Raw genomic sequence first — 25,573 nt, 5'->3', positions numbered from 1 at the left:
GAGAGCAACAGTAGTTAGAGGAGGTGGTGGTTTATGGCACTCATATTGTTCCAGGTGTAGCAAACCATGGAACTGGTAGTAAGTCTCAAGAGATCCACACCAGTTTCCTACAGCGTCTGCATTATTTGCCAAAAATCAAGTAAAAAAGATGTGCGTGAAGCCCATGAACAAGAAGGAGGGCAACAGCCATTAGAAAGAAACGGCAAGATGTCAAATACAGAGAGGCCATTGACAGAAGTGAGTCCAGCTTTCATTCAGAACAGAGACTATCAGTCATCTGGCACAGAAATTTCTATGCCCAATACATTGACAAAGGCAAAATCCAGAGGTTACAGAAAGCAAAAGCATCTGCAACTGCTGTATCATATGTGGCAAGATGTAGTGATCCCAATAAAGAGACCAGTGTCTAATACAAGACAGTGCAGTTCTGTGAAATTTATAGACTGGAGATGCTGCCTGTTTTGTCAAGAAGCGTGCCCTAAACAGAGGCTTACCTTCGTAACTACATTCAAAATGAGTGAACAGATAACGAAGGCAGCTGTATTTGACCACAAAATGAGTGTTTGTTTACTGGAGTAAATGACCTCATAGCTGCTGAAGGCAGGTACTACCTGACTTGTTACATCCCATTTATGAGGTCTGTAATGCAAAAGAATGAGGATACCAAAATTACTGACACAGCAATACTTTGGCTTCAAAATGAGCTTCAGCATGCAGCCAATCAAAGGCCATATTTTGAAAGTATCTGAGTTTTGGCATCATTACAGCAATCTTGCAAAGGAAACTGGCATTGAAATTCCCCACTCCTATATCAGTCGTAGATCATCATTCAAGGGAAAACTCCATGCTCATTTGGATGATTTAGTTGGGGATTGGGTCCTGCTTTGAGCAGGGATTTGGACTAGATGACATCCTGAGGTCCCTTCCTACCCTATGATTCTATGATTTATTTCACTTCATTTCATTGTCTCTCAGCAGGAGACTGATCAAGGCAAACACTCCTAGTTCCAGCCAAGTATAAATATGTACCCATCTCACAAACGATGGATTCTTGCCATGATGACGAGATGGCCATCTGCTTTTACCAGCCCCAAGAAGACATATTTCTGTCACTGGTACATATTGCATTGAAAATTCGGGGAGATACTTAGTCAGATCCTGACCACAAAGGTTTCAACGTCAGTGAGGATGATGCAGTTGCTTGCACTCCAGATAGCCTGTACATGTTCCTTGTATAAGGCCAATTTCTCCTTGACTCTGATGCTGTTGAAGAGAACCTTGAGAAACAAGAATTAGGGAAATTCAAGATGCTTAGTGTAGCTCAAGACATTGTATACGGTGTGAGTGGTGGAAAGAAAGGGACACCAAAGCATATTGGCCTTGGGGTGCACCTCCCATCAGGCAATAAGGTCAAAACAACTTGTTCAGCTTTTCCCATAAGGCTGTCCACAGTATTAGTTCTGAAGAAATCCTAAAGGTGGACACAGCTCTTGCAGAGAAAACCATACAAACTATGGATGCTGAGAATGGTGCTGTTATTCCCCCCCCAGCCTGGTTCCCAGGAAGTTTGTTCACTATAAAGCCACCAATATTTCCATAAATGATGCTTCTCTGAATGGCAAGAACGTATTCCATGCAACCCAAGTTGCTGCTTGGCAAAGAGAATCTACCCCTTATCTAAATGTTGAATGATCTAAACAGCAGCACGCTCAATGCTCCTGATGCAGTCGATGCCATCAAAGCAGCCAATGTAAGAAACAGTAAAGCTAAACCAGTATTCAAGGGCCATGTTTGCAAAGAGTGGTACTCAGACTCTGAAGAACAGTGCACAGCTGCAGTGCAGACAAGAGCTTCTGATATTTAGCTTTATCATTAAATATCAAAATGAGAACCCAAGAGGTGAATGGGCCCATTTCAACCAGTTGTACACAACAGAATCAGAAATAACTGCCACTGGATACTTGCCAATCATTCAAGCTCCTGCCCATAAACCAGACACCCTCAATACTCTTGTATGGAGATACAAACATGTGCACGTGTTTGTGCTTGGGCTGTAGAATGTGGGTTGATGAAACTGTACCGTAAACTGATGGAACTAAAATGGGCCACACCAGAGTAGAGAATTTGGCTTTTCCATTATTAGGAGGGATGAACTTATAGGCCAGCATACACAGGCTTCAGGACTTGCAGTGGATTGAAAGTGGAGTTCTTGGTCCAAACTCTACCGAGCAAGCTATGAATGGCAAGTCATACATTAAGGCAACACGGGCCCATAAACTGACATTTCAAGCTACTGTGGTACCTGCTTCTTCCACAACTCTTGGACTTTATAGCAGTGCACGATCAAGAGCGCAAAGAGGATATTGTCAAAGCTCACCAGTTACATTCTTATAGTGAGATCACGTCCATTTGTACTTGAAAGAGTTTGAAATCTCACATCCACATTTGTGAGCAGCAAAGGTCAAGGTAGTGTGAACTTCAGGTTTTGGTGACAGTACATGGAAATGGTGACCCTACTGCTCGTGTTCAACCATGCCCAGAGAGAAACAAATTGGGAGATGCAGCTCTTCACCCTTCAAGCGTACACTGCCGTTCTTCATGTGATATGACCATAAAAACTATGCAAAGTGAGGTGCCATCTGCATTGCAGAAATGCATCAGCTACCAGCTGAAGTGCTCGAGGAATTCCTGCAAGAGAACTTTGTTGTCAAGAGATCATGTCAGAAGTTCAACCAAGTAGACCCTGATCAGAGCCAAGAGTAGCTTAATTGGCACAGGAAAGAAAGGAGGTGGAATTTTAGGCATTGCCAACACTCAGCCCTCAGCAGATGGGCCTTTTCTTACAACCCGAGAGTCCCTATCACAGCGGACACCAGAGCCATGTTCCATGTTGGTTTGGATGACCAACTTATTCACAAATCTTTCATGGGGTGTTCATCCCACACTAGCCTAGGCAGGGTTAATGAGGATGAGCAGGGGCCAATTAAGTGGCTAGGCCACAGATGAGGGAAATTAGGTGGGCTAAGTAACCACAGATTGATGAAGGAGCCCAGCTGAGAAGGAACAGGTGGGGTTAGTATAAACCCAGGAAGCTGGCAATGGAAAGGGGCTGCAGTGAAGGAGCCTGCAGCCACTCTCTGGATGTCAGGAGGACACTCAGAAGGAACAAAATTCAGCAGGGGAGTAAAAACCCAAGGAGATCTAGGCCATGAAGGAAAAGTTTATTCAGAAGGGTGATGGAGCAAAATCCTGAGAGAGGCCGAGTAGGAAAAGGCTCAGGAAAATGGCAGCAAGGTGGGACATTGCAGACCTTGGTCACTGATTAGAGAGTCCCTGAGCTGAACCTGGAGTAGAGGGCAGGCCTGGGTTCCCCTACCAGCCACTGAGGAAGTGGCACAGTCAGGGCAGTGAGGGAGAAGACTGCCACTGGAGAGGCTTTGATAACCCCCTGGAAGGGGAAAACACACAGTGACCTGGCCGAACAGCCAAGCCATGTCGAGAGAGCACCCTGAGTCTCTGAGAGAGAAAAAGAGAGAGAGAGGGGTGGCAGAGCACGTGAGGAGGCACCAGACCTGGAAGGAGCTAATCCCCAGAACAGTCAGCTAGGAGGTGCCCTAGCAGTGAGTGGTGAGTGGTGCACCCATTACAGAGTCAAGAAAGCCAAGCAAGCAGTGTGACAAAGAAGATGAGAGTGCACTCTTATGAACACTTCAGAGGTTCAAGATTTTCTCCAGGTAGGAACCATATTTTTTGTTGCAAAATATTGCAAAAGATCTGGCTGCTGAAGCGATACAAGACACACTGTTGAAGGCATAGATCCTAGTGCAACTGGAAAGCTTTGTGAAGAAATGGCTTATGGCACAAGAGGGAGAACCTGAACGTGTACACATTATGATCCACTACCAAAAAATAATGCCCCAACTTTTTCCGTGATACATGAGGTAGGGAAAGAAGTCAAAGGAAAAGCCTCAAGCATGAAGGCAGACAGAAATATTCTTCAGCAATTTATCACAGCCTATGAAGCTGGCAGGACTGTGAATTTGCAACATATTTTGAAAGATGAGTTAATGCTTGTCCCTTTGGCATTAGCACACACAAACAGCAGTCTAAGAACAAGCACAAAAGCAGTACTGGGTAATGTACAGACAGCTGCCCACCAACAGTTACCCCTTTGGGGAGAAGCTGTCTTGTGACAGACGCACAAGCTTTGGGACAAGCTATAGGAAAGCCATCAGTAGCCAAAACATTTGGAGACCTTGCAGGGACATTTGTAAAAACAGTACTTAGGACTGGAGCAGACTGCCACAGAATAGACATTGTGTTTGAGAGGTCCTACAAGGAATCTGTTAAGGGTGGTACAACTAGGGTTACCATACGTCCGGGTTTCCCCGGACATGTCCGGCTTTTGGGTCTTTAAATAGCCATCCGGGGGGGAATTTGTAAAAAGCTAAAAATGTCCGGGATTTCCCCCGGACGGCTATTTAAAGATCCAAAAACGGCTGACAGGGCAGCCGCGCCGGCGGAAAGCGGTACTGGGAGCAGCATGGAGCGGCCGCGAGAGGTGGGTGCAGGCGGCCCAGCTCCCCCTGCCTGGGGCTCCCCTCGCCCGCCGCGGGGCGCGGGCTCCTCCTCTGCAGCACTGCCCGCCGCGGGGCTGGGGCTCTCCCGGGGCTCTGCCCTGCACGCGTCCAGCACCCCCGGGGCTGCTCCTGCCTCCTTGGGCTGGCCCCAGATCCCCTCCCCTGGGGGGCTGGGGTCCTGCTGCGGCTTGCGCCCCTCTGCCTCCTCCGCAGGGCAGGCAGCCCCAGGGGGTTGAGGCCGTGCCACCCCTTCCCCAGCTTCCCCCCTCCAGCAGCCCTCTGCCGGGCCTGTTCAGCCCTCGGCCCCACCGGGTCCTGCCCTGCCTCATGCAACCCGCCCCTACCGTGCGGCGGCCCGGCCCGGGGGGACTGGGGGAGCCGCAGCAAAGCCTCGCCCGGAGCTGGTGCAGGAGACGAGCCTGGCTCTCAGCCCAGGCTCCGGCATCAGCCTGCAGCCGGGAGTGGAGCCACCCCCCCGCCGGCTCGGCTCAGCCCAGCCCCGCTCTTAAAGGGACAGGGACCCCACCGTGGCTTGGCCCGGCCTGGAGCACGTGGGGGTGTCACCTCACCCCCGCCTGGAGGGCCCGGCGAGGGGGGTGCTCGGCACCATAGCAGCACAGAGGGGAAGCCAGCGTTGCACCTTACTCTCTCCTGCACTGCCAGCCACGGTCTTGCCTCCTTTCCCCAGCTCTGTGAGGCACCGTACACCTCAGAGCAGCAAATGGTACCAGATTCTGCTGTCCCCAAGCAGAGTCTAGCCCTGAGTGTTTATTTCCGCAGCAGTGAGTTTTCGGTTTGGTGCATTCACTCTTGCTCTCCCTGGTAAAGTGTAACAAAAGCCCTTGGCATTCATTTTCTCAGTGTTTCTGGGAATACCCTTTTCAGTTTCATAGATTGATCTGGGATCTTTCTTTTGCTGTTTCCGGAGAGAACTGTTGACAGCAGGGAGATATGTCCCTGACTAGAGGGCAGGAAGCAAATTTGACTAGACCAGTTGTGACTTCCTTTTTATTTGTTACTATAAAATGTATTACACACAAATCGATTGCTAATGAACTTCCACCTTTGGGTTTCTGGAAAACAACTCACTCTAATACTTGGAAGATGCAGGGACCTTTGGTCTTAAAAAATGAAACATCAGACTCATGAATTTGGGGGAAGTGCAGTGGTCCATTTATGAAATTTCTTAAAAACATGATTCAAAAAATCCTTCTGAGACTGTATTTTAATGCTGAGATCCCAATAGCCTTACTATAGAAATAGAAAGTAAAACAAAGACATTCTTGATCCAGGTCAATTAGAGCAGTGGTTGTCAATGTTTCCAGACTACTGTACCTCCTTCAGGAGGCTGATTTGTCTTGAGTGCCCCTCTCTTAAAAACTACTTGCTTACAAAATCAGACATAAAAATACAAGTATCACAGCACAGTATTACTGAAAAATTGCTTATTTTCTCATTTTTACCATATAAATTATCAAATAAATCACGACTCCCAGATTGAGAAACACTGGTATAGTATATAGAGCAGTATAAACAAGTCACTGTCTACGATGATGGTTGCATATGCTTCGATAATTAGTTTGGCAAGGCCTTCTATATCAAAGTTACACACATTTTTACACAATATCAGGCAAACCAACTTGGATCGCTCACTATTCATGTCTCTGTACTAATTGTGCTCTGCATCATTTCAAAAATGCAGAAGAATTTATTTATAAAATGTATGGCATGCCAGAGGTCCACAGCACTGCCAAAGCACGTTATTTTGTTCACACACATGTAGTCATCAGAAGCTTTACCCCCAACAAGTGAGGATCTTTTTGTTCACGTGCAGAGAGCTCACTACCAGTCACTAGCTTGGAGACAGTCCCACTGCCCAAAAATCCTGTATTTCCTCCTCCAAAGACAATGGGTTGGAAACCGGAAGACAGTTCATGTAACAGCCACCAATGCCAGCAGATTGCATGGAGGCAATATTCTGTGGCTGCACAAGAGGGTGCAGAAGTCAGTGATGCAGGTGCAGGACAGCACAACTTGTTTGTACAGGAGCATGCAAATGCAGAGAACTGGAACCAGGTTGTGTCAATGTACATGACAGTTCACCAGGACAGTACTATCAAATAAATAGCTGTACCATAATATGTGACCTAATAAGACTGATTCAATCTGCCACTGTGTACCAAAGTTTCTTGAACTAGTACATTAAGGTGTGTGCTTAACTTGTGTGCATTAAAATGTTTACTTAAGGTTTAGTCAAGAAATATTTTCACTTGTTTCAAAAATGGGTGTTTTCAGATTATGTGTTGCTCTTTCATGGTTGTATAATGTATTAAAATATTTCTAGTACATCTTGCAAATAAGAAACTGAAATCCAATGGCTTTATAAAAAGGTTGTGCATATTATTTGATCATTTTCAATACATCCTATTGCTTATTAAGAGCCAACTGAAGTATAGATTTTAGATTTATAGAATATCAGGGTTGGAAAGGACCTCAGGAGGTCATCTAGTCCAACCCCCTCTGCTGCTCAAAGCAGGACCAATCCCCAGACAGATTTTTGCCCCAGATCCCTAAATGGCCCCCTCAAGGATTAAACTCACAAACCTGGGTTTAGCAGGCCAATGCTCAAACCACTGAGCTATCCCTCCCCCCGTTATGTTACTCCTAGACAAAAAGGAAATAAAGATTCACACTCCAGCAATTTCCATGTTACTTTGTTTGTGAGGCCTTTATACACAACATAAAGATTGGTAACAACCATATTTGGATTCAGCACACCCTAATTATCTTAAAAAGACTTTTTACCAACTTTTAACAAAAAAAATGCCTCTCACAGTTAACTCTTTTGAAAACCTGCCTAGTCTATTGCTCAAGAAACAGAAGTTTTGTCTCTCAGGAAAGTAACATTCATTTGTATCTATGAATTATTTTTAAATAAAAAGTAAACAAAAATAGCAAAATAAAACATTTTTGTAATACATGTTTATAGTAAATTACTTAGAGGGGTTGAGTTCAAACTGATTCTTCACTTTAGTTCACATTGTCATTTTTTCCCCTTCAACTAACATTAATAAGAAAGCAGTAACCACCTTAATGTCTAATGCCCTGGCTTTTTTCAGCTTTAAGTCAAACTCTTAGCATTATTTAAACATAGGAGCTGCATCTAATATAATATTAAACTATTTCACTGAGTCAAAAATTTGAATGAATCCTTACTTATCTTAGAGATAAAACATGTTTGTAAAATCAAATGTGGCCTAACATTAAACAGAACAGACGATCTATGCTTCTCTTTTGGTTCTAAGGACCATTTTTCAACCGGCCTCTAAAAACTGTTTGTAGTATAAGTGAGAAAATCCTTTTTCACATGTATGTTGATTTATTGCAAATGCAGGGAACCAGTTTTTCCATCTGATGCTATTTATACATGTGCAAATAGAAATTGTTCAGTGTGCAAGCAAAGTGCCTGCAATTATAATGGATGTATTTTTATTTCTTATGTTTATTGCAGTAGTAATTAATGACTCCAATCATGTGGTGACGACACAGGAAAGGAAATAGAACACTAGGTTTGTGGTAGTTAGAGAGTTTTATAAGTTTTAAGCAAAAAGCCTCCCAGGAAAACTTTTCCTGGGGTTTTTATTTTTCTCCTTACTTTGTTTACAACAGTTTTTAGTGGTTACATTCTTGCGCAAACAGAAGGCAGGCAGTATACATGCACATGAGATTACAAACCCATCTCTTGAGCGCGTGAACACCAGCTGCAAGGGTGATGTTAGGTTGCCAATAAGTTTCCCAAATACAGACGCTAGGACAAGGTTACTCCTGCCTCGTTGCCAAGGGAACAGTTTGCCATTCTCGTGGGCTGTGATTTGGGACCAACACATTCCTACACAATCATAGACAAGGTACTGTACAAACATAACAGAAAGACAATGAATTTGCTGAGTGAATATCTGCCTTAGAAGGTGATGTTATTCCTTCAATCTTGAGTGTGATGGGATGGGATGATCCTCCATAACACATTGGTGTTATCAGGTTAATAATAGGATTGGCAGGTGTTGTATTTTAATTGATTCTTCTTTTGTTTTGCATGCAGGCATATTACAGGCAAGTTTCCTGACTACCCTAATGAAGAGGAGGGAGGTTCAACTGCGATTTTTTCTCAAAAAACCCCAGACCAGGTATTTTAATGCCTCTCCCCCCCCCCAAAAAAAAGGGATAAAATGCTTAGAGGTTGAAACTAAGAGAAACAAAAGTGTCCACACTGAGATTTTATAGCAATGGGCTCCACTGGTCTAAAAATTTTTGGTTAAACTTGTTATTGGGATGGCAATGGCTATGTGCTCAAAGTACATAAGAACGGCCATACTGGGTCAGACCAAAGGTCCATCTAGCCCAGTATCCTGTCTACCGACAGTGGCCAGTGCCAGGTGCCCCAGAGGGAATGAACAGAACAGATAATCAAGTGATCCATCCCCTGTCGCCTGTTCCCAGCTTCTGGCAAACAGAGGCTAGGGACACCATCCCTGCCCATCCTGGCTAATAGCCGTTGATGGACCTATCCTCCATGAATGTATCTAGTTCTTTTTTGAACCCTGTTATAGTCTTGGCCTTCACAGCATCCTCTGGCAAAGAGTTCCACAAGTTGACTGTGCGTTGTGTGAAGAAATACTTCCTTTTGTTTGTTCTAAACCTGCTGCCTATTAATTTCATTTGGTGAAACCTAGCTCTTGTGCTATGAGAAGGAGGAAATAACACTTCCTTATTTACTTTCTTAAGCAAGTAAATTTAGTGTTTCCATTACTCCTTTGCCTTTATAAGCAGAGATTAATTCCCATGTAGCATATATAGCTACTAAGCCACATTTGAAGGCGATATATAAAGTACGTAAATTACACATTGTAAGGGAGTCAAGGGCAAAGAAGTCTCTTAGAAGAGTTACACCAGTTTACCTCAATGAATTTTTTAAAATGTATTCAATTAGACTGATGCAAACCCCCAATGTAGATACATTTAATCCATTTTAAACCTGGTTTTAAGAAGTTTAGTTCGCATCAGTAAATTACCAAATTAAGCTAAATCATTTTAAGTAAGGACTCGTATGTCTCTACATTAGGTGTTTGCACTAGTCTAAGTACATTGATTTTAAAATATTTAGTTAAACCAGATAAAGGTTTCTAATATACACCAGGCTTAAATTGCTTTAATTTACTGCCACTGACCAATAAAAAGGTTTAAGTTAAAGTGAGGGAAGAGGCTTAGTTTATCTGACACCTTTTTGCAACCCCTCTCAGTTGTTTTTCCTGTTAAAACCTTTTTCTGGCCCCTCTGACTAATCAAAGCAGCTTGTAATCTCTTTCCTTGACCATCAAGGTGTCACATGGAGAATGTGATTAAGCTCAGTTGGCACAGCAAAGGCAGAGGTTGGCACTCAGAGCCATTTCCTCCATCAAAAGTGACCTTAGCTGGATGAGGAATCTGTTGGGGAAATAACCTTGGGAACTCCTGTACATGATAGTAGAATCTGACCCACGGAGTGAACCAGACTGGCTGTAAATATTGTGTAAATATTGACTCGCCTTGCCTAAGGCAGAGAGCTCTCAATGTCAGTTACTTTGCTCAGAATAAGGAAACTGATGAGAAGTGGGTCTCTGTGTCTCACCAAAACTGAAGTTTGGCATACTCTAGCTTACAGTTTGCTAGGGTTAGCCTGCCAGTCTCTATCTAAACCTCATTGCTGTTCAGTCCCAGACAGAATGAGGAAAAACAGTCCGTTACGTTTTTCAGGTTTTAAAGTAGAAACATATGCCGGAGTCAAGAGGGCTTTGTAGGCTGTTCTAAGCAGCGGGGAGCTGCCCAGCAGGTATTGCTTATTATTAGAGATGGCTTCAGGGGACATGAGGATAATTAGACCTGCCCCTGCCAATAAAAAGAACAAACAAAATTCAAAAAGAAAATATGAAGAGAAATGGTACCACCAAGCAATACTGATTTGCAGTAGATTTTGGAGTATGATTTTTTTCCCCCGTTTTTAATTCCTATCTTCATTTATTTTGCTATATTTCTTGGGCGTCTGCTTCATCACTACATTATAAATATAGGAATTCTAAAACCTGGAACAACAGCTTGAGAGATTGTTTTACTATGTGCTTTCTCCCTGCCCTAAACGAAAACAATACAGAAGAAAAATACACCTATTTCTGCTGGCAACATTATTAAAATTATCTGATTTGACATAATTGCTGCCTCCATTTTTCTCCTTAAGATCAGTATAATTGCGATCAGAATATGACCCATGTTCTCTCAGATATTCAGAATCTGTTTGCCCTATAGAGGGGATACTGAAGTACGTTAATGAATTTGTTACCTGACTGTCAAATATACAAGTAAAGGATATTGTGTTCGTCTGACTCAACATACTGTTGATGCCGGAAGAACAACTACTATGCAATTGTTTTTGTTCAACTCTAGTATTCTGGGTAATATAAATCAATGGGAGTTTTGCCATTGACTTCAATGGGGCCAGCACTTCACCTCTTGTATGTATAACCTTCTGTGAATAGGTTGGTTACTATCCAGTTAAACTCTATGAAAAATGAAGACAGGATTGTATTTAAAAGTGAACATTTGATAAAGCCTTGGGTAAAGACACTTCATTGAAAATAAAATAAAAATTTATCATTTCACAAACCATTGCTACATTAGTATACATTCAATATTTCTTTCTCCTTTGATGACTATGACCTTATTTGACTTTATAATATAGCCTGATACTTCTACACAAACTATGCTTTTGTACTTTGAGGGTAATTTTGTGCATATATTTAACAAGGTGAAATATAAATAATAAAAAATATTAATAATAATAATAATAGTTAAAAATAAAGTGTGCAAAAGGTGTCCCCGTAGGAAATTCTCTGGTTATTTATTTAGCGAAAAATATATGATTTCTTTGTTGACAAGATGTTTTTGTCCCTTAAGGAAATAATTTAAGATTTTGGTGAAAATCAATATAATCTTACTGCATCTGTTTCAGATTTTTATCCCCTGTCTTTTATATCCTTCTATGAAGACAGTATTTGCCTTTGCTTTTATACTACTGCCAACAAAATGACAATTTGTTTCTGCAATTAATCCTTCTTAATAAATGATGCTTCACTAGAAATAACCCACTACAGTTGCTGTCTAGAAATCACATCCTCCCTCCAATTACTTCCAACATTCAGAAGCTTAAGAAACGAAAGAATCTGCTTCCTGGATTAGGCTAGATAAGTTTATGGAGGGAATGGTTTAATGGGATAACGTGATTTTAGTCAATTAGGAAATAAAGTGCCATCGCTGGTAAAATGTGGGTCTGGCTAGAGAGTCTTGCCTGTATGCTCGGGGTTCTACTGATCGCCATATTTGGGGTCGGGAAGGAATTTTCCTCCAGGGTAGATTGGCAGAGGCCCTGGAGGTTTTTCGCCTTCCTCCGCAGCACTGGGCAGGGGTCGCAAGCTGGAGGATTCTCAGCGACTTGAAGTCTTTAAATCACGATCTGGAGACTTCAACAGCTGAGTTAAGGGAAAGTGGGTGGGTCAGCTTTTCTGGCCTGCATCATGCGGGAGGTCAGACTAGATGACCATAATGGTCCCTTCTGACCTTTAAGTCTATGAGTCTAAGTCTATGAGTCTATGGGATTTCTGGTTGCAAATTAAATGTATGTGTCAAGAATAGAAAGTCAGTTCTGAATTACTGTAATTTCAGCTTTATAGTGTGCAGACGGTAATGGGGGTTGGGGGGGGGGAATCATGTGCTGTCTCCTGTGCAAACACATGTGCGTTATCCTGACTGGAGACTCTTTGCAATACCACAATACAAATGATCATAATTATTATTAATCAGCACCATGAAACTAAAATAGTTCATCTATTCAGACAGTCAGTTTGTACAGGTATAAATAGCAATGCTTTAGATACCCCCATTATACCTAGGAAAGACTCAGGTTGGAGAGTTACGTCATATTTGACCAAGGTATCTTGAACCACATTGTTTTTGTATGTGTTAATGTAACCCTATATTGAAACATTCACATACACCCCATATGGAATGTTCTGTTCACTTGTTAATTAATACTTTGAACTGTAATACCTACAGTTTGAAAGACAGATTCTGGAGTTTCTATAGAACAATAGCTTCCTATAGTCAGCTCTGCAAATGCACTTAATCCTGACCTGCAACACGCTGCTCACAAAAGTTTCAGGCAGTGAACACAGACTGAAAATTGTGCTAAATTACATAGGCCCAGATTTTCTACATTTCCCACTAATTATGGGTGCCCAACTTAAGAAACCTTGGGCGATTTTCAGAGGTGCTGATCATGCACCCCAGAACATCAGGGCCTAAGTATCTCAAGTTAACCACACAGAAACCAAGGCACCCAAAGTTTCAAGTGTTTACTGGGGAGTAGGCAAAGCACTAAGCTAGCTGTGCTTGTGAGTTAAACCAGATTTGAACAGTGTCTGCAAAACTAAAGACAAGTGTTAATCTGCCATTGATCACAAAGTGTGGCAGACCCTCAAAACAAACTAAGACTTTGCAAAGTCCAGGGGGACCCACAAAATCCCACTCATCATCTTGGATCCATTCCTGCAAGGTACAAATCCCTGTGGCTGCTTTTAAAGGTTTAAAAGCTTAGGTTTTGTTTGTAAATGCACACTGGAGTGTAAACATGCCTTACCAAGAGGAAACAAACTTAAAGGGAGCTAAGGGAATTCATTTCTCAAAGGGAGTGAATCCAAAGTGTTACCTGCAAGTAGCATGATGGGATTTTGAGGCTTCCAGGTCTGCCACACTTAATGGAAATATGCCTAGCCTAAGTACCACGAATAACTGACGTACAATGGTACCACCTTAACAGAAATATTCAGCATATAAAAGGACCTGTAATTTAGTTTATTTAAGCAAGAGAAGCGTTAACAGGGGTCTGGACGTTACATACAACAAATACAAGACAAAGAACGGATGGTCCAGTTGTAGGGCACTCATCTGGGAGTCAGGCAATCCCTGCACTATCACAGGATGAACGTGGGCAAGTCACTGAGGGTGGGATTCACAAGGGGGAGTTAGGCGCTGCAATGCCTGGCTGTTAAGCAGCCTGCCACCTAGTGGAATTCACAAGCCTGAGTTCAGGCCCAGGGTCCCTGTACAATGCACGGAGACAGGGATTCACACAAATCAGCACGGTGAGCCGAGGAGAGGGGTATGGCCTAAGCCCCACCCCTCCAAAGTAGTTAGAAGCTTCCCTCTACTTGGCATTCACAGCCATAAACCTCCTGGAGTTAGGCGCCTAGGCCAGGTTAGTGGTTTTTCATGAAAAAACAGGGGGGAAGGGGGGAAATGATGTGGAGCAGGGATTTGAACTTATGTCTCCCAGGAGAATGCCTTAACCACTGGGCTATGGGGTATTCTGGGGCAGGTACCTCTCAATCTCTCCTGTTGGAGCTGTTCTACTGTGTATACATAATAAAATATTCACTGGGCCAATGAGAGTGAATGGGAGTTAGGCACCTAACTCACTTGGGCATTTTTGGAAATCCCACGAGGCACCTATTGCATCTTTAGGTACCTAAATACCTTTGCAAATCTGGCTCTTCATTAAGTACTATAAATCTAAGATTCCCCATTTAAGAGGTAGATTGCCTTTCTCAGGTGCCACAGCAGCATTATTTCCTACCCCATCTTATTCCTGGTTCACTGGTGGTGTCAGTCAATGAAGGGATGAGAAGTCCAAGGCAGGTCAGGCCTTCTCATCAAGAAGGATGCCAAAGAGATTTACATTTATTAGGGGAAGGAAAGTCTACTCCAAATATCTGCTTGGCCAGTTACTGACTAGGTGCCAGTTTCACCTTCAGGAAAGATGCTGCCTTTAATCAACCAGTTTCCTGAGGATCTAGTGGCTTAGTAGCACATTAGCATTCAAGTAATTTCTACACATGCATTAGGATTTTTGGACACACTGACTCATACACTGGAATCAGCAATTTGAATTGGTACTCCTAGCTCAGTTTAAGGGGTTTGCACTGACTTAACTACAGCAATTTAAATATTTATTTTAATTAAAACTGATGCAACCTGTGAGTAGTCAAGGCCTCTAGGCCTGTGTGGAGGACCTCCTGTTAGAAAGGGAAGGTCTTTTCAGCCTCAAAATGGACAAGATACTAGGAAAAATGTGCCTCTAGGTTTCTGGGACTACTTCTGTCTTTCTTTTCTGGCCTGATTGTTTCATCTTCTATCCAGTATCAGAAACTTTACCTGGTGTTTTCAGGTTTCCAGCATCAATCCCAGAAGAGGAGGCCTTGGCAACATCAGAATTGGAAGGACAATCTAAAACATTTCAAGAAAAGAACGGCTTTTTCCAACATGCTTTCCTTCAGCAGAAAGGCTGCAGATACCATGGGTTGCTTAGGAACCCAATACTAGTTTTAACTTCCAGTTCCTTTCCCCCTCCTTTTGGGGATGGTTTACTTGATTTTCTAGTAGCCTAAAGTGGAATTACTATGGACCGCTGGGTACTATAGACCATTCAGCTTGGATTGGCAATCAAATTCCTCTCTATGCCACATCCCAACGTTCCCCTCCATTCTTTCCAGGAATCTCTCTCATGAAGAACTGCTCAGAGCAGAGTGGGAGTAGGGCTGTAGAAGTAGCATCTCAGAAATACAGAGGGAAAGGTTGCTATTCATGGTACTTCTTTATATGGAAGAGGAAAGAAGCTCTTTGTGCCATCATTAACCTCTGGAAACTGAACAGCTTCTTCTGAGAGTTCAGGTTCCACATACTGACAATAATTTCTGTCACTGCTTCACAGTTTCAGTGCAATGAGACCTTCTGACATGAGACCTTTTGGCACCCCTGGATGTCTATTAGAGGTAGGTAAACTCCACCCTGAATATGGCTACACTCTGTTTGGGGTCTTGATCCCCCATGTCCATTTGTCACTACTGTTCGTTCCACTTTCCTCTAAAGACTGATCTGAGAAACTCAGTTCACAAAGTGCCTGCTTTCACAGAGCCATCAGACTAGCTCAGAGCAGATACATCTGTTCTCATGTGGTGGTGCTGACCATTAATAGCACAATCCTTTTAGCTTTTTTACTGCAACAACAGTATTTATCAAGCAGCTGGCAGTGGTTAATGCTCATCTCAGGCATCAATGTAGTCCTGTATCTGGATGAGTGACTAGTCTAGGCCCATTCACACCAAGGATTAGAAGAGTCACTCACTCAGTGCAGAGTCCCTAGGTCTCCAGGTAAAGCGAGAGATGATCACTCTTGCACCATTAATTGTGTGGCAATCCCCTATTCAGCTTTGAAAATCTCAACCAAGATTCTTATTTTTCACCCTTATAAAATTGGGCCAAACAAGACAGAAGAACAATAATTCAATACCATTACAGCAGGCTGATGAATACAGAAAGTCTGTTCAATCTCTTTCGATATCACATTATTCACATTTATAAAACAAATATCTATCTTTAATCATAGTCTGAAGATACTTTACTTTTAAAATAATGCCAATAGAACTCAGAAGTGCTGCCTAAAATAAAAATATTTGGTAACTTTCATGCAGAGTTACAGAAATTCTCACTAAATAGACCTACTCCAGAGTTGTTTGTAAATGGTTACAGTTATCCTTTAGTTACCAGTCAGAGCAGGGAGTGGAGGTGGAAGTAGTTTGGACCTCTGGAATCGTACTACCACTTCAGTTAGGAAGAAATTTTGAGTACCTCTGTTGGTTTTGGATACAACAGCCCAGCTGGGACAATAAAAACCCATTTTGGACTCTAGTCATTCTATTAATCTATCCAGAAGAATGAAATGCTTCACTGCTTATCAACGCAAGATATGACTGAATGGTGCTTGGGGTTTGAATTACCATATTTAATTAAATGTAAGATACTGAAATGCTTGGGGAAATCCACTAATGAAATTCCAATGATTGCAATGTATAGCCATGTCTATTTTCCTCCCTTTCTTTCCACTGTGAGATCTTTAATGCAACTTTAAAGGGCATTCTTCAGAAAATATATTTTACTGTTATAGATATGTTTGTTTTAGCCTTAGAAATATTTTGTCTTCCCTATTTTATTTTTTCCTGTGTTGTCAGCATTTTAAAAATGTATTTTTGCAATTAAACACCAGTGTCACAGAGCTTGGATTTCATCATTACCACTGGTTACCTGACATGAGAATTAAATCTCCAACATTGTCTATAAATATTGTTCTAACATTTTATACAGTTCCATCCATCTGGGACATTACCATTCATGATGGGAAATGTCATCTTCTTCCTTTGAGTTTCATGCTAGTCCTGTTTCGGGTGACCAGATAGCAAGTGTGGAAAATCAGGACACTTTTTTTTTCAGGCGTATATAAGACAAAGCCCCTTATACTGGGATGTATGGTCACCCTAGGCCTGCTATAAGGGACTAGTTAACGTTGCCTATGTTGCAAAACAAAAATAGCAAGATCACTGCAAATAAATGCTTGATTGTGATGACTCATATGTTGGGGCACTTTTAAATAACCTGCTTTTCCTTGATAAATTTGAGCCTTAATACCCTCTCTTGGGGTGCCTTTGTGTATGAGCCTGTCTTTGGTGCTTCCTATTAGGACTCCTCCTTTTTTCCTGGTTTTTCCCTTCGAATCATAAAATCATAGAACTATAGGGTTAGAAGGGACTGCAAGTGTCATCAAGTCGAACCCCCTGCCAAGAAGCAGGATTTGTTGTGTCTAAACCATCCAAGACAGATGGCTATCCAGCCTCCTTTTGAAAACCTCCAATGAAGGAGCTTCCATTACTTCCCTGCATAGTTTGTTCCATTGTCCTACTGTTCTTATACTTAGGAAGTTTTTCCTGAGATTTAATCTAAATCTTCCATGCTGTAGTTTGAACCCATTGCCTCTTTTCCTGCCTTCTGTGGCAAGAGAGAATAATTTTTCTCCATCTCCTTATGGCAGCTTTTCAAATATTTCAAGACTGCTAACATGTCCCCTGCTTAATCGCCTCTTTTCCAAATTAAACATAACCTTTGCTCATATGGCTTGCATTCCATCCCTTTGATCATCCTTGTCACTCACTTCTGGATCCTTTCCAGTTTCTCTATATCCTTTTTAGACATTGTTTACCAAAACTGGACACAGTACTTTAGCTGAGGCCGAACCAGCGCTGAGTAGAGCGGTACTATCACCTCCCATGACTTGTATGCTATGTCTCTGTTAATGCAACCCAAGACTGCATTTGCTTTTTTGCAGCAGCATTGTATTGTTGACTCATGTTGAGGTTGTGATCCACCACAACTCCCAGATCCTTCTCAGCAGTGATCCCCCATTCTATATTAGAGAAGAAAATAGTATCTTTGTCTTTGTTGAATTTCACTTTCTTTTCTATAGCCCAGTTCTCCAATTTATCAAGATTCCTTTGAATTTTAGCTCTATCCTCTTAAGTGTTTGTAACCTCCCCCGCCACAGCTTTGTGTCGTCAGCAAATTTGATCAGTGTGCTCTCTATTCCTACATACAGGTCATTAATAAAAATGTTAAATAACACCAGACTCAGAACAGATCACTGTGGAATCCCCTTGAGACCTCCTTCCAATCTGACAGCATTCCATTAAATCGTTACTCTTTGTTTGTAGTTGCCCTTTCTTTAGCATATCCTACTCCTACTGTACATGTAAGGCTGTATCAGAATTTGGCTTTGCAAATATTTAGTTGGATTTTTGGATGAAATGCTTCTATTTAGCTATAGCAAGTCAGTTTTTCAATACCTATTTGAAGCCAAAAAGTAGCTGAAGCTGACGGAAGTCTAGGATTACACATTGCAAAATGCCTTGTAAGACATGTTGCAACAATGTATTTTTGGAATGAGCAGCAGGCCTAGATTTCAGCACACTGCAGAAGCGTTGTAACAGCCAGATTAGAGAGCCATGAACTCCACCAATTTACACTGGACAGTAGGAACGCTATCAAGATGGAGAAAACAAGCAAGGTGATTGTCCGGGGCAAGCCTGAGGCAAGGCCCCAAATGATGTCTGGCGTCTCTGGGAGTTCAGCTCTGGGAAAGCAGGGCCCCGATGCCCCTTTTTCTCCTGAGAGTTCAACTAAGGGGATGAAGGGAGTATGGAGGGTACTCAGAGCCAGTAAAGAAATGAATATAGGGGAGTGGGGGAGAGGAACTATTAAAAATGAAAAACGTGGGGACAGGAAAGAAAATATAAAGGGGGAGAGAGAGACTCATAGAAAGAATGATATAGAAGGCAAATAGTTGTATATAAAACGTATGCATGAGAGTGGAAAATAAAAGGGGGCAAGGGGAGAGAGAATGGCATAAAGAAAGAATTAAGACCCAACACCTTTACAACTAGTAAAATATAACGAGCCAAGTCCTTAGCTGTCGGAAATTGGCTCTATTGATTTTAACAGAGCTATACCAGTTGACAATCTGGACCTCTGAGTTTATGGTCCTATATAGTGTTTGGCGTCAGACAAATACCATTTCCAAGGGGGTCCTATATTCAGCCAGATATTGAAGCTAGACATCCACTACATCCCTAAAGGAAACATCTCAAATTCCATCTATATAAAATCAATCTGCTTTGGAAACACTGGGCCAAATTCTGAGGCGCGTCCAAGACTAGAAGGGGTCTAGGTTATGCATCTTTTTCTTGCTTCTGGGCCCACTGATATGTTATGGCTCTGGGTGGAATTCAAGATGTTGTTTCAGTCTATAAAGCCCTGAATGGTTTGGGACCTAGTTACCTCAGAAATCACCCCTCTTCCACAGTATATTGCCACCGCTGATCTAACCAGAAGTTCTCGAGCGGGAGCTTCCTCAATGTAAATGAAAGAGGGCGCCATGCAGGGTGTTTTCAGTGCTTTGAGACTTGCTCTCCCAACCCCCTGCGTCTGCCAAAACCCAGATGTGGTAGCCTTCTGGGCACACTACAAAGCCCATCTTTTACCTCTCTTCTCTAAGGCTGTTGTAAAGGGAGTGGGTTGAGGTGGATACATTTATGGGAAATCATTTGCTGATTTTGTGGTTTTAACCATTGAGGTAGATGTCCAGAGCACAGACTGGGTGCTTATCATTATATTTTTGACATGTAAAATAAATAAAATCAGTCCATTTATACTCACTAACAGCCACTTAGCAATGGGTGACATTTTGAAAATAGAGATCAAATAATGAAAAAAAGCACAAGAACGTGAAACTGAAGGAGGGAGAGAAATATCAAATCATGACCCATTCTGAAAGTGAAAATGTATTTCAATTTGGCAGAAACATCCCTTATCCTGCGTCCTAATACTTCAATATTCCTTATATTTAAAAACATCAAGATAATGGTGTGTGTTACTTTGACTCTCTGCCAGGTTGCTGCCGAGCTGGCTGCTAAAGAAGAAGAAGCAGCTGTAAAGAAAAAAACCAAAGAAAAGGGGAAAAAAGAAAAAGAGAAAAAGAAGAAGAAGAAGAAGAAAGGGAAAGGGAAAGAGAAAAAAGGAAAGACGGATACTGTAAGGCGTTTTAAAATGTGAATTTGTTTAGTAGTTTGTTAGAGCGGCGAAAGCTTCAGGCCTGTGCAATCCATGTGGCATCGCTGGCCTCCATTCATTCAGGGTTTCTGCATGTAGACAAACTGACTTGCCATCTTTGCTTCAGCCCCACTTACAGGAGGGTTGGAAGAGGATGAGGTCCTCATGCATCTTACTTCATCTAAGTTTGATGGCCATGGAGACTTTATTTAGGCTTCCAAAACCAGAGGCTTGGGGTGGGTGTTTGTGAAGCTGCCTGTATCTGTGGCAATAGCTGGAGGAAGTCTGCCTGTGGAATGTTGATGTGGGAGGATTGACTCTGGGGGTATGGATGGGAAAGAACATGCTTAGAGAGTGTTACACTGTTTTAGAAGTATGGTGTGTTCTCCACCAAGCACAGGCCTCTTTGGGTATGTCTACACTGCTGTTCCAAACCTGTGGCTGGCCCATGTTAACTGACTCAGGCTTGCAGGGCTCGGGCTAAGGGACTGTTTAACTGTGGTATAGACAATGCTTAATTTGTGCCAGGGCTTGCCAGGACTGAGTCTCAGGACCTCTAGGCTGGGCGGTTCATAGCCCCGGCACCGCTGGGCTTGCTGCATCAGTTATGAATGTAAAAATATTGGTGAGCCCCAGCACCTCTTTCGTTACAAATTAAGCCCTGGGTATAGACATTCAGGCTTGGGCCAGAGCCCGGGCTCTAGGATCTTGTGAGGTGGGAGGGGTCCCAGAGCTCAGGCTCCAGGCCAAGTCCAAACATCTAGGCTGCAAATGAAACAGCCCCTTAACCTGAGTTCCACAAGCCAGAGTCAGCTGGCACGGGCCAGCCATGGGTGTCTAACTGCAGTGCAGACATACCCTTGGTGTGCAGATGACAGAATGCTGGCTATCACCCTGCCCAAGCATTACCTCTTTGGAGCATGGATTACCTGGGCAAAGTTAGCCACCAACACCCTTTCACTCAAGAGGTGGAAAGACCAGCATTCTGCCTGCCCTTATGTATCCAAACACTGTGAAACAGGCAAACTCTCTCCCTGAAGCTAACATTTTGCCAATCCAATCTGCACACTTGCTTATATTTCAGACTAATTTTTTTAAGTACAATTTACTATCTGCAAACCATTTATTTTATAATGTAAACCAATGTTTTGCTATTCTGTAGATAGTGGCCATGTTTTTTCAATTCACTTACTTAAAATGACCCTAAAGTAGGAGCTCTTTTCACCTCAAGTTGTTTGTAGGCCAAATTTATGTTTTTGCTAACAAAACTACTAGAATGCTATCCTCCCTGAAGGCTTTGAAAGGTTGAGATTCTGTTGGTCCAATTGGCTTTTTTCAATAGCAGGTTCATGGAAGAACACACCAGACAAATGATATGCCAACCAGAAGGTTGTGATGGATTTTAGCTGCATTGTCTTAATTCTAAATCATGCTATGCAATCAGAATTTTTGACTTTTGCTGTAACAGCAACTTTTGTTGCTTGTGAACTTTCTAGAGTGAGTTCGTTTTTTGTAGATCCCATTAATCTTTAATCTTTTAGTGATCATTATCACTGAGTGTTAGGAGGAGGGGACTCCTGGGGCCCAGACATTCCCTCACTGTAAACCCTTCTGAAGAGATGTTATACGTTTAGCTCTAACTGTGGGACACTCATATAACATGAAGACTAGGGTTTCTTAGGCAATGTCCATCAAGCTGTCTGAAACAATAGAAACAGCTGGCCACGAGACTAAACTAAGTGAAATAAATAAGTGTCAATCTTTCTAATTTAGAGGTTATCAGATTCTGACCCTGCAATGTGGGAGCATCCATTTACAGTATATTTTAGGTAGCTGTCTTCGTATGCCAAAGATACTAGGTGGATAGCTGAAGAACTTTAAACCCATCCTCTTCTGCTCCAGTCAGAACTACAGAGCTAGCAGGATACCCGCTGAATCCTGTGTTACCAAGTTAGAATACCTCCACTGATTCACACTGGTACAGAGCAGCTCTGCACTGCCCCTCCCCTCAGTGCAGGACACATTGGCCTGGTCCACACTAACCCCCCACTTCGAACTAAGATATGTAACTTCAGCTACATGAATAACGTAGCTGAAGTCGAGTACCTTAGTTCGAACTTACCGCAGGTCCAGACGCGGCAGACAGGCTCCCCCGTCGACTCCGCGTACTCCTCTGGCGGAGCAGGAGTACCGGCGTCGACGGCGAGCACTTCCGGGATCGATTTATCGCGTCTAGACAAGATGCGATAAATCGAACCCAGAAGATCGATTGCTTACCGCCGGACCCAGAGGTAAGTATAGACGTACCCATTGTAGCCCTAAGAGAAGAATCAACTAACAGTCATTGCATATCTCTACCTAAGTGAGGGTTTAAAGAAATTATTAGAATTACACTGGTTAAATGACGGTGTCAAACAGAGCCATGCAATCTAGGATATTAAGCAGTTCTCTTCAGCCTGAGAAGCATTTAGCAATATGTCCTTGTACTGCTAACTGAGGCCTTGCTTCTAATTCCCCCACTCTTCCTAAATGGCCCTCCCAAAACAAAGCCCTAGTATGTCTCTTCCCTGTCCCTCAGCTAGTACACTGGAGAAGGTCCTTCCACACATGCTGCAAAAATGTATCCTAACAGTACTTCAGTTTTTAAGTCACCAAGGAAAAGGTCAGGAGGAAATAGCTTCAGACCCACTGAACATTCTGAACCAAATCTGAGCTTCAAAGATTGCAGTGAAATTCACGCCCCTGACTTAAAAACCTAACTTTCTCGTCTTTCATGAGGTAAGGTGATTGCTTTGTATCCCTTGGTGGATAAACAGTGATACCAAAAATGTGTCCCTGTGCTCTCACAGTGCTGAAGAAACAACAGTACAGAACTATGGGGGCTTTATAATTTTTTGTAGCTCTCCTCTCTTCTCATGCTCCAGCCTCTGTAAAGTAATAATCAAGGCCATTATATCAGGTGTTCTGTGGCTCATTGAGATAGAACAAAGAGAACATTATTCCCTGCTTGTAATACTGAAAAAAAAAATCATCTTGGAATGGTGCAGAAGTATTCTGAAAAGTTCTAACAGAAGGACCTTATTAAAATAAGCATAGGCTAGAAGTCATAGTGACGCAGTCAAACAAGGTCTTGTTCCTAACTTCAGTTTTTTAAGAAAACAAGATTATGATCCCAGAAGGAGATTTAAATATTCCTTAAGTCTGATAGTGATCTTTAGAAATATGCATTTGATATCAAAGTAACTTCATTTTCTTCCCTGTTAAACGTTGATCTGATTTCCCATTGGGCACTAAGAAAGAAATAACAGAAACCTAGCACAGTATAATCTCTCTTCACAAGCCTTTTATTTTTGTGACTTTTCAAGACATATGTTGAACCATTTGGAACTATTTAAAATAGTAATATACTGTGTACTAACCTGCTTGTAAGACATAAATATGGCGGAGGTCTCTCTACAAATTTCATCCAGCCATATGGAGCTTAAAGCAATATTCTGCCATCAAGGAGATCCACAGGCAGAACCTCTTCACTGTGACCAGGAAAAATGTAGCCAAACAGCACAGTGGAAATCAATTCAGATTCTTCACAGCCTTGCTGTGTGGATTTCCCCATGCAGATCAGTCTGTGGAAAGATTCAAACACATGCTTAGTGTTCATCCAGTTGTTACCCCCGTATCTGTGGCTGGATTGAAACTGGTATGATCAGTTCAAGGTGCCCCACCACAGTTCACACAACATTAACTCAGCTATTCTATCATCTGAATGTAGAAAAAATATCAAGAAAAGAATTCCTTTATCTTTCTAACACTGTGTGAAAAACACTTACTGCTAATGTAGAATTTAGGCCCATATTCATTGTAGTTGTTCTCTATATACTGAATTATTTTGAAAAAAATCTATTTAAATATGTTGTGTATTAATATTTGAAATGTATTGGTATAGAAATACTCTTTACTTCAAAGCATAAAATCAGTTAAGTTAGCCAACAAAAAGACTGCTTTGCTTAGTCCTAAGGATAAAAGAAATAATTAATATATGTGCACTATGCTGTTCACTGGCTACATAAATTAATGGGGAGCAATTGAGTTTTCAGGCTTCACAGCAATATTTGTGTCATTAACAAAATATAAATGTATGTCTGTTATAAATGCAACTTCTAGTCATCTAAATGTCATGTTGTGTAAAAAGTTCGATTTAAAAAAATTAAAAGCAATGCAACAGGGCTGGCCTGATAGTCTAAATGCAGTACATCGCATACTGCAGGAGATCCAGATACGGGTCCCAGAAATCTCAGGCCCTGCAGAAGGTGGGAGTGCAGAAGAAGCAGCAGAGAATTTGAGTTCCACCCTTGAATCCTCTTGCTTGCATTATTCTTCAGCCTACCCCTCCAGCCAATCCTCACCACCTCCTTGTCAAGTCATGCACTCTACTCATTAAAATTCCTTCATGCCTCCTTTCTTCTTTTGCCCCAAAATCACCTCCATGCCATCTCCCAGGTTGTTCCCTGTACCTGCAATATCCTTTATGATCCTTCACAGCACACTTCTCTTCTCAAAACCCATTGTTTTCCTCAAACAATAATCCTCTAATTGCCTAAACACAATCCTTATTTCATGACACCAAAGTGCTTAGCACATTGTGGCTACAAGGTGAAGAAGAAGAATGATTGGAAGGTAAATAGATTGCCATGCTCAAAGGTCCCATCTACATTACAAAAGCAAGTGAGTTTAACAACTTTTAAATTAATGTGACCCAACTGGTTTTGAACATAAACTGCCCCAATCTCTGTGGATGAAGTCCAACCATATGATCAGCTAGAAAAATATGATTTAGTTCAGGGGTCTCATCCAACAATTTTCACCAAATAACTTTTTGATAATCACTTGTGAATTAAAACTACAGTTGATCCCATTTTTCATTATACCGTGACCCTGTCTTTTTAATGGCTGCCTATTTGGTGATTAATACAATGATATTCTATATTTTCTTCACACAGGAAGAAGAGGAGGGCTGGAAAATGGCTCCTAGTAATTTCCTCCCTATAATGGAGGAAGGAAACAACCAATACAAAGGTCAGTAGAGGGAGATAATAATCATAGTTGGAGCATTCTTCTAATTAAACTTAGATTGGATGCCATCCATGTAACATCAAACTAAAGTATGGAACATTACAGAAGTGCAAGCTTTAGACAAAGTAAAATTTGGAAGGAGATTCCTCCTGCACCCGTAATTGATTTTTGACCTTTCTGGTAATATTAGGACATCATAAAGCAAGGACCAGATTCCAATACTCTTCCTCAGGCCTTTGGCTCCAGTCAGACAGCTGACAGTATGCAGTCAAAGCAGTTGCTCTCACAATAGGTGCAATATCAGCAGGGCCGGCTCTAGCTTTTTTGCTGCCCCAAGCAGCAAAAAAAAG

At 42.1% G+C, this 25,573-nt stretch overlaps 1 protein-coding gene across 1 annotated transcript in view; it reads left to right on the top strand.

Annotated features, from left to right (window-relative positions):
* LOC112107639 (dynein regulatory complex protein 11) overlaps positions 1-25,573 on the top strand; it is a 137,682-nt gene that overhangs the window by 58,203 nt on the left and 53,906 nt on the right. Inside the window, exons 7-9 of the mRNA XM_026654010.1 lie at positions 8,680-8,764; positions 19,995-20,135; positions 25,151-25,226. Coding sequence (XP_026509795.1) covers positions 8,680-8,764; positions 19,995-20,135; positions 25,151-25,226 — 302 coding nt within the window. The remainder of the gene's footprint in view (positions 1-8,679; positions 8,765-19,994; positions 20,136-25,150; positions 25,227-25,573) is intronic.

Source organism: Terrapene carolina, unplaced genomic scaffold (assembly GCF_002925995.2).
Source record: "Terrapene carolina triunguis isolate 2854851 unplaced genomic scaffold, T_m_triunguis-2.0 Scaffold175, whole genome shotgun sequence".
In the NCBI taxonomy this organism is placed as follows: domain Eukaryota; kingdom Metazoa; phylum Chordata; order Testudines; family Emydidae; genus Terrapene; species Terrapene triunguis.
This window is presented reverse-complemented; position numbering and strand designations above follow the sequence as displayed.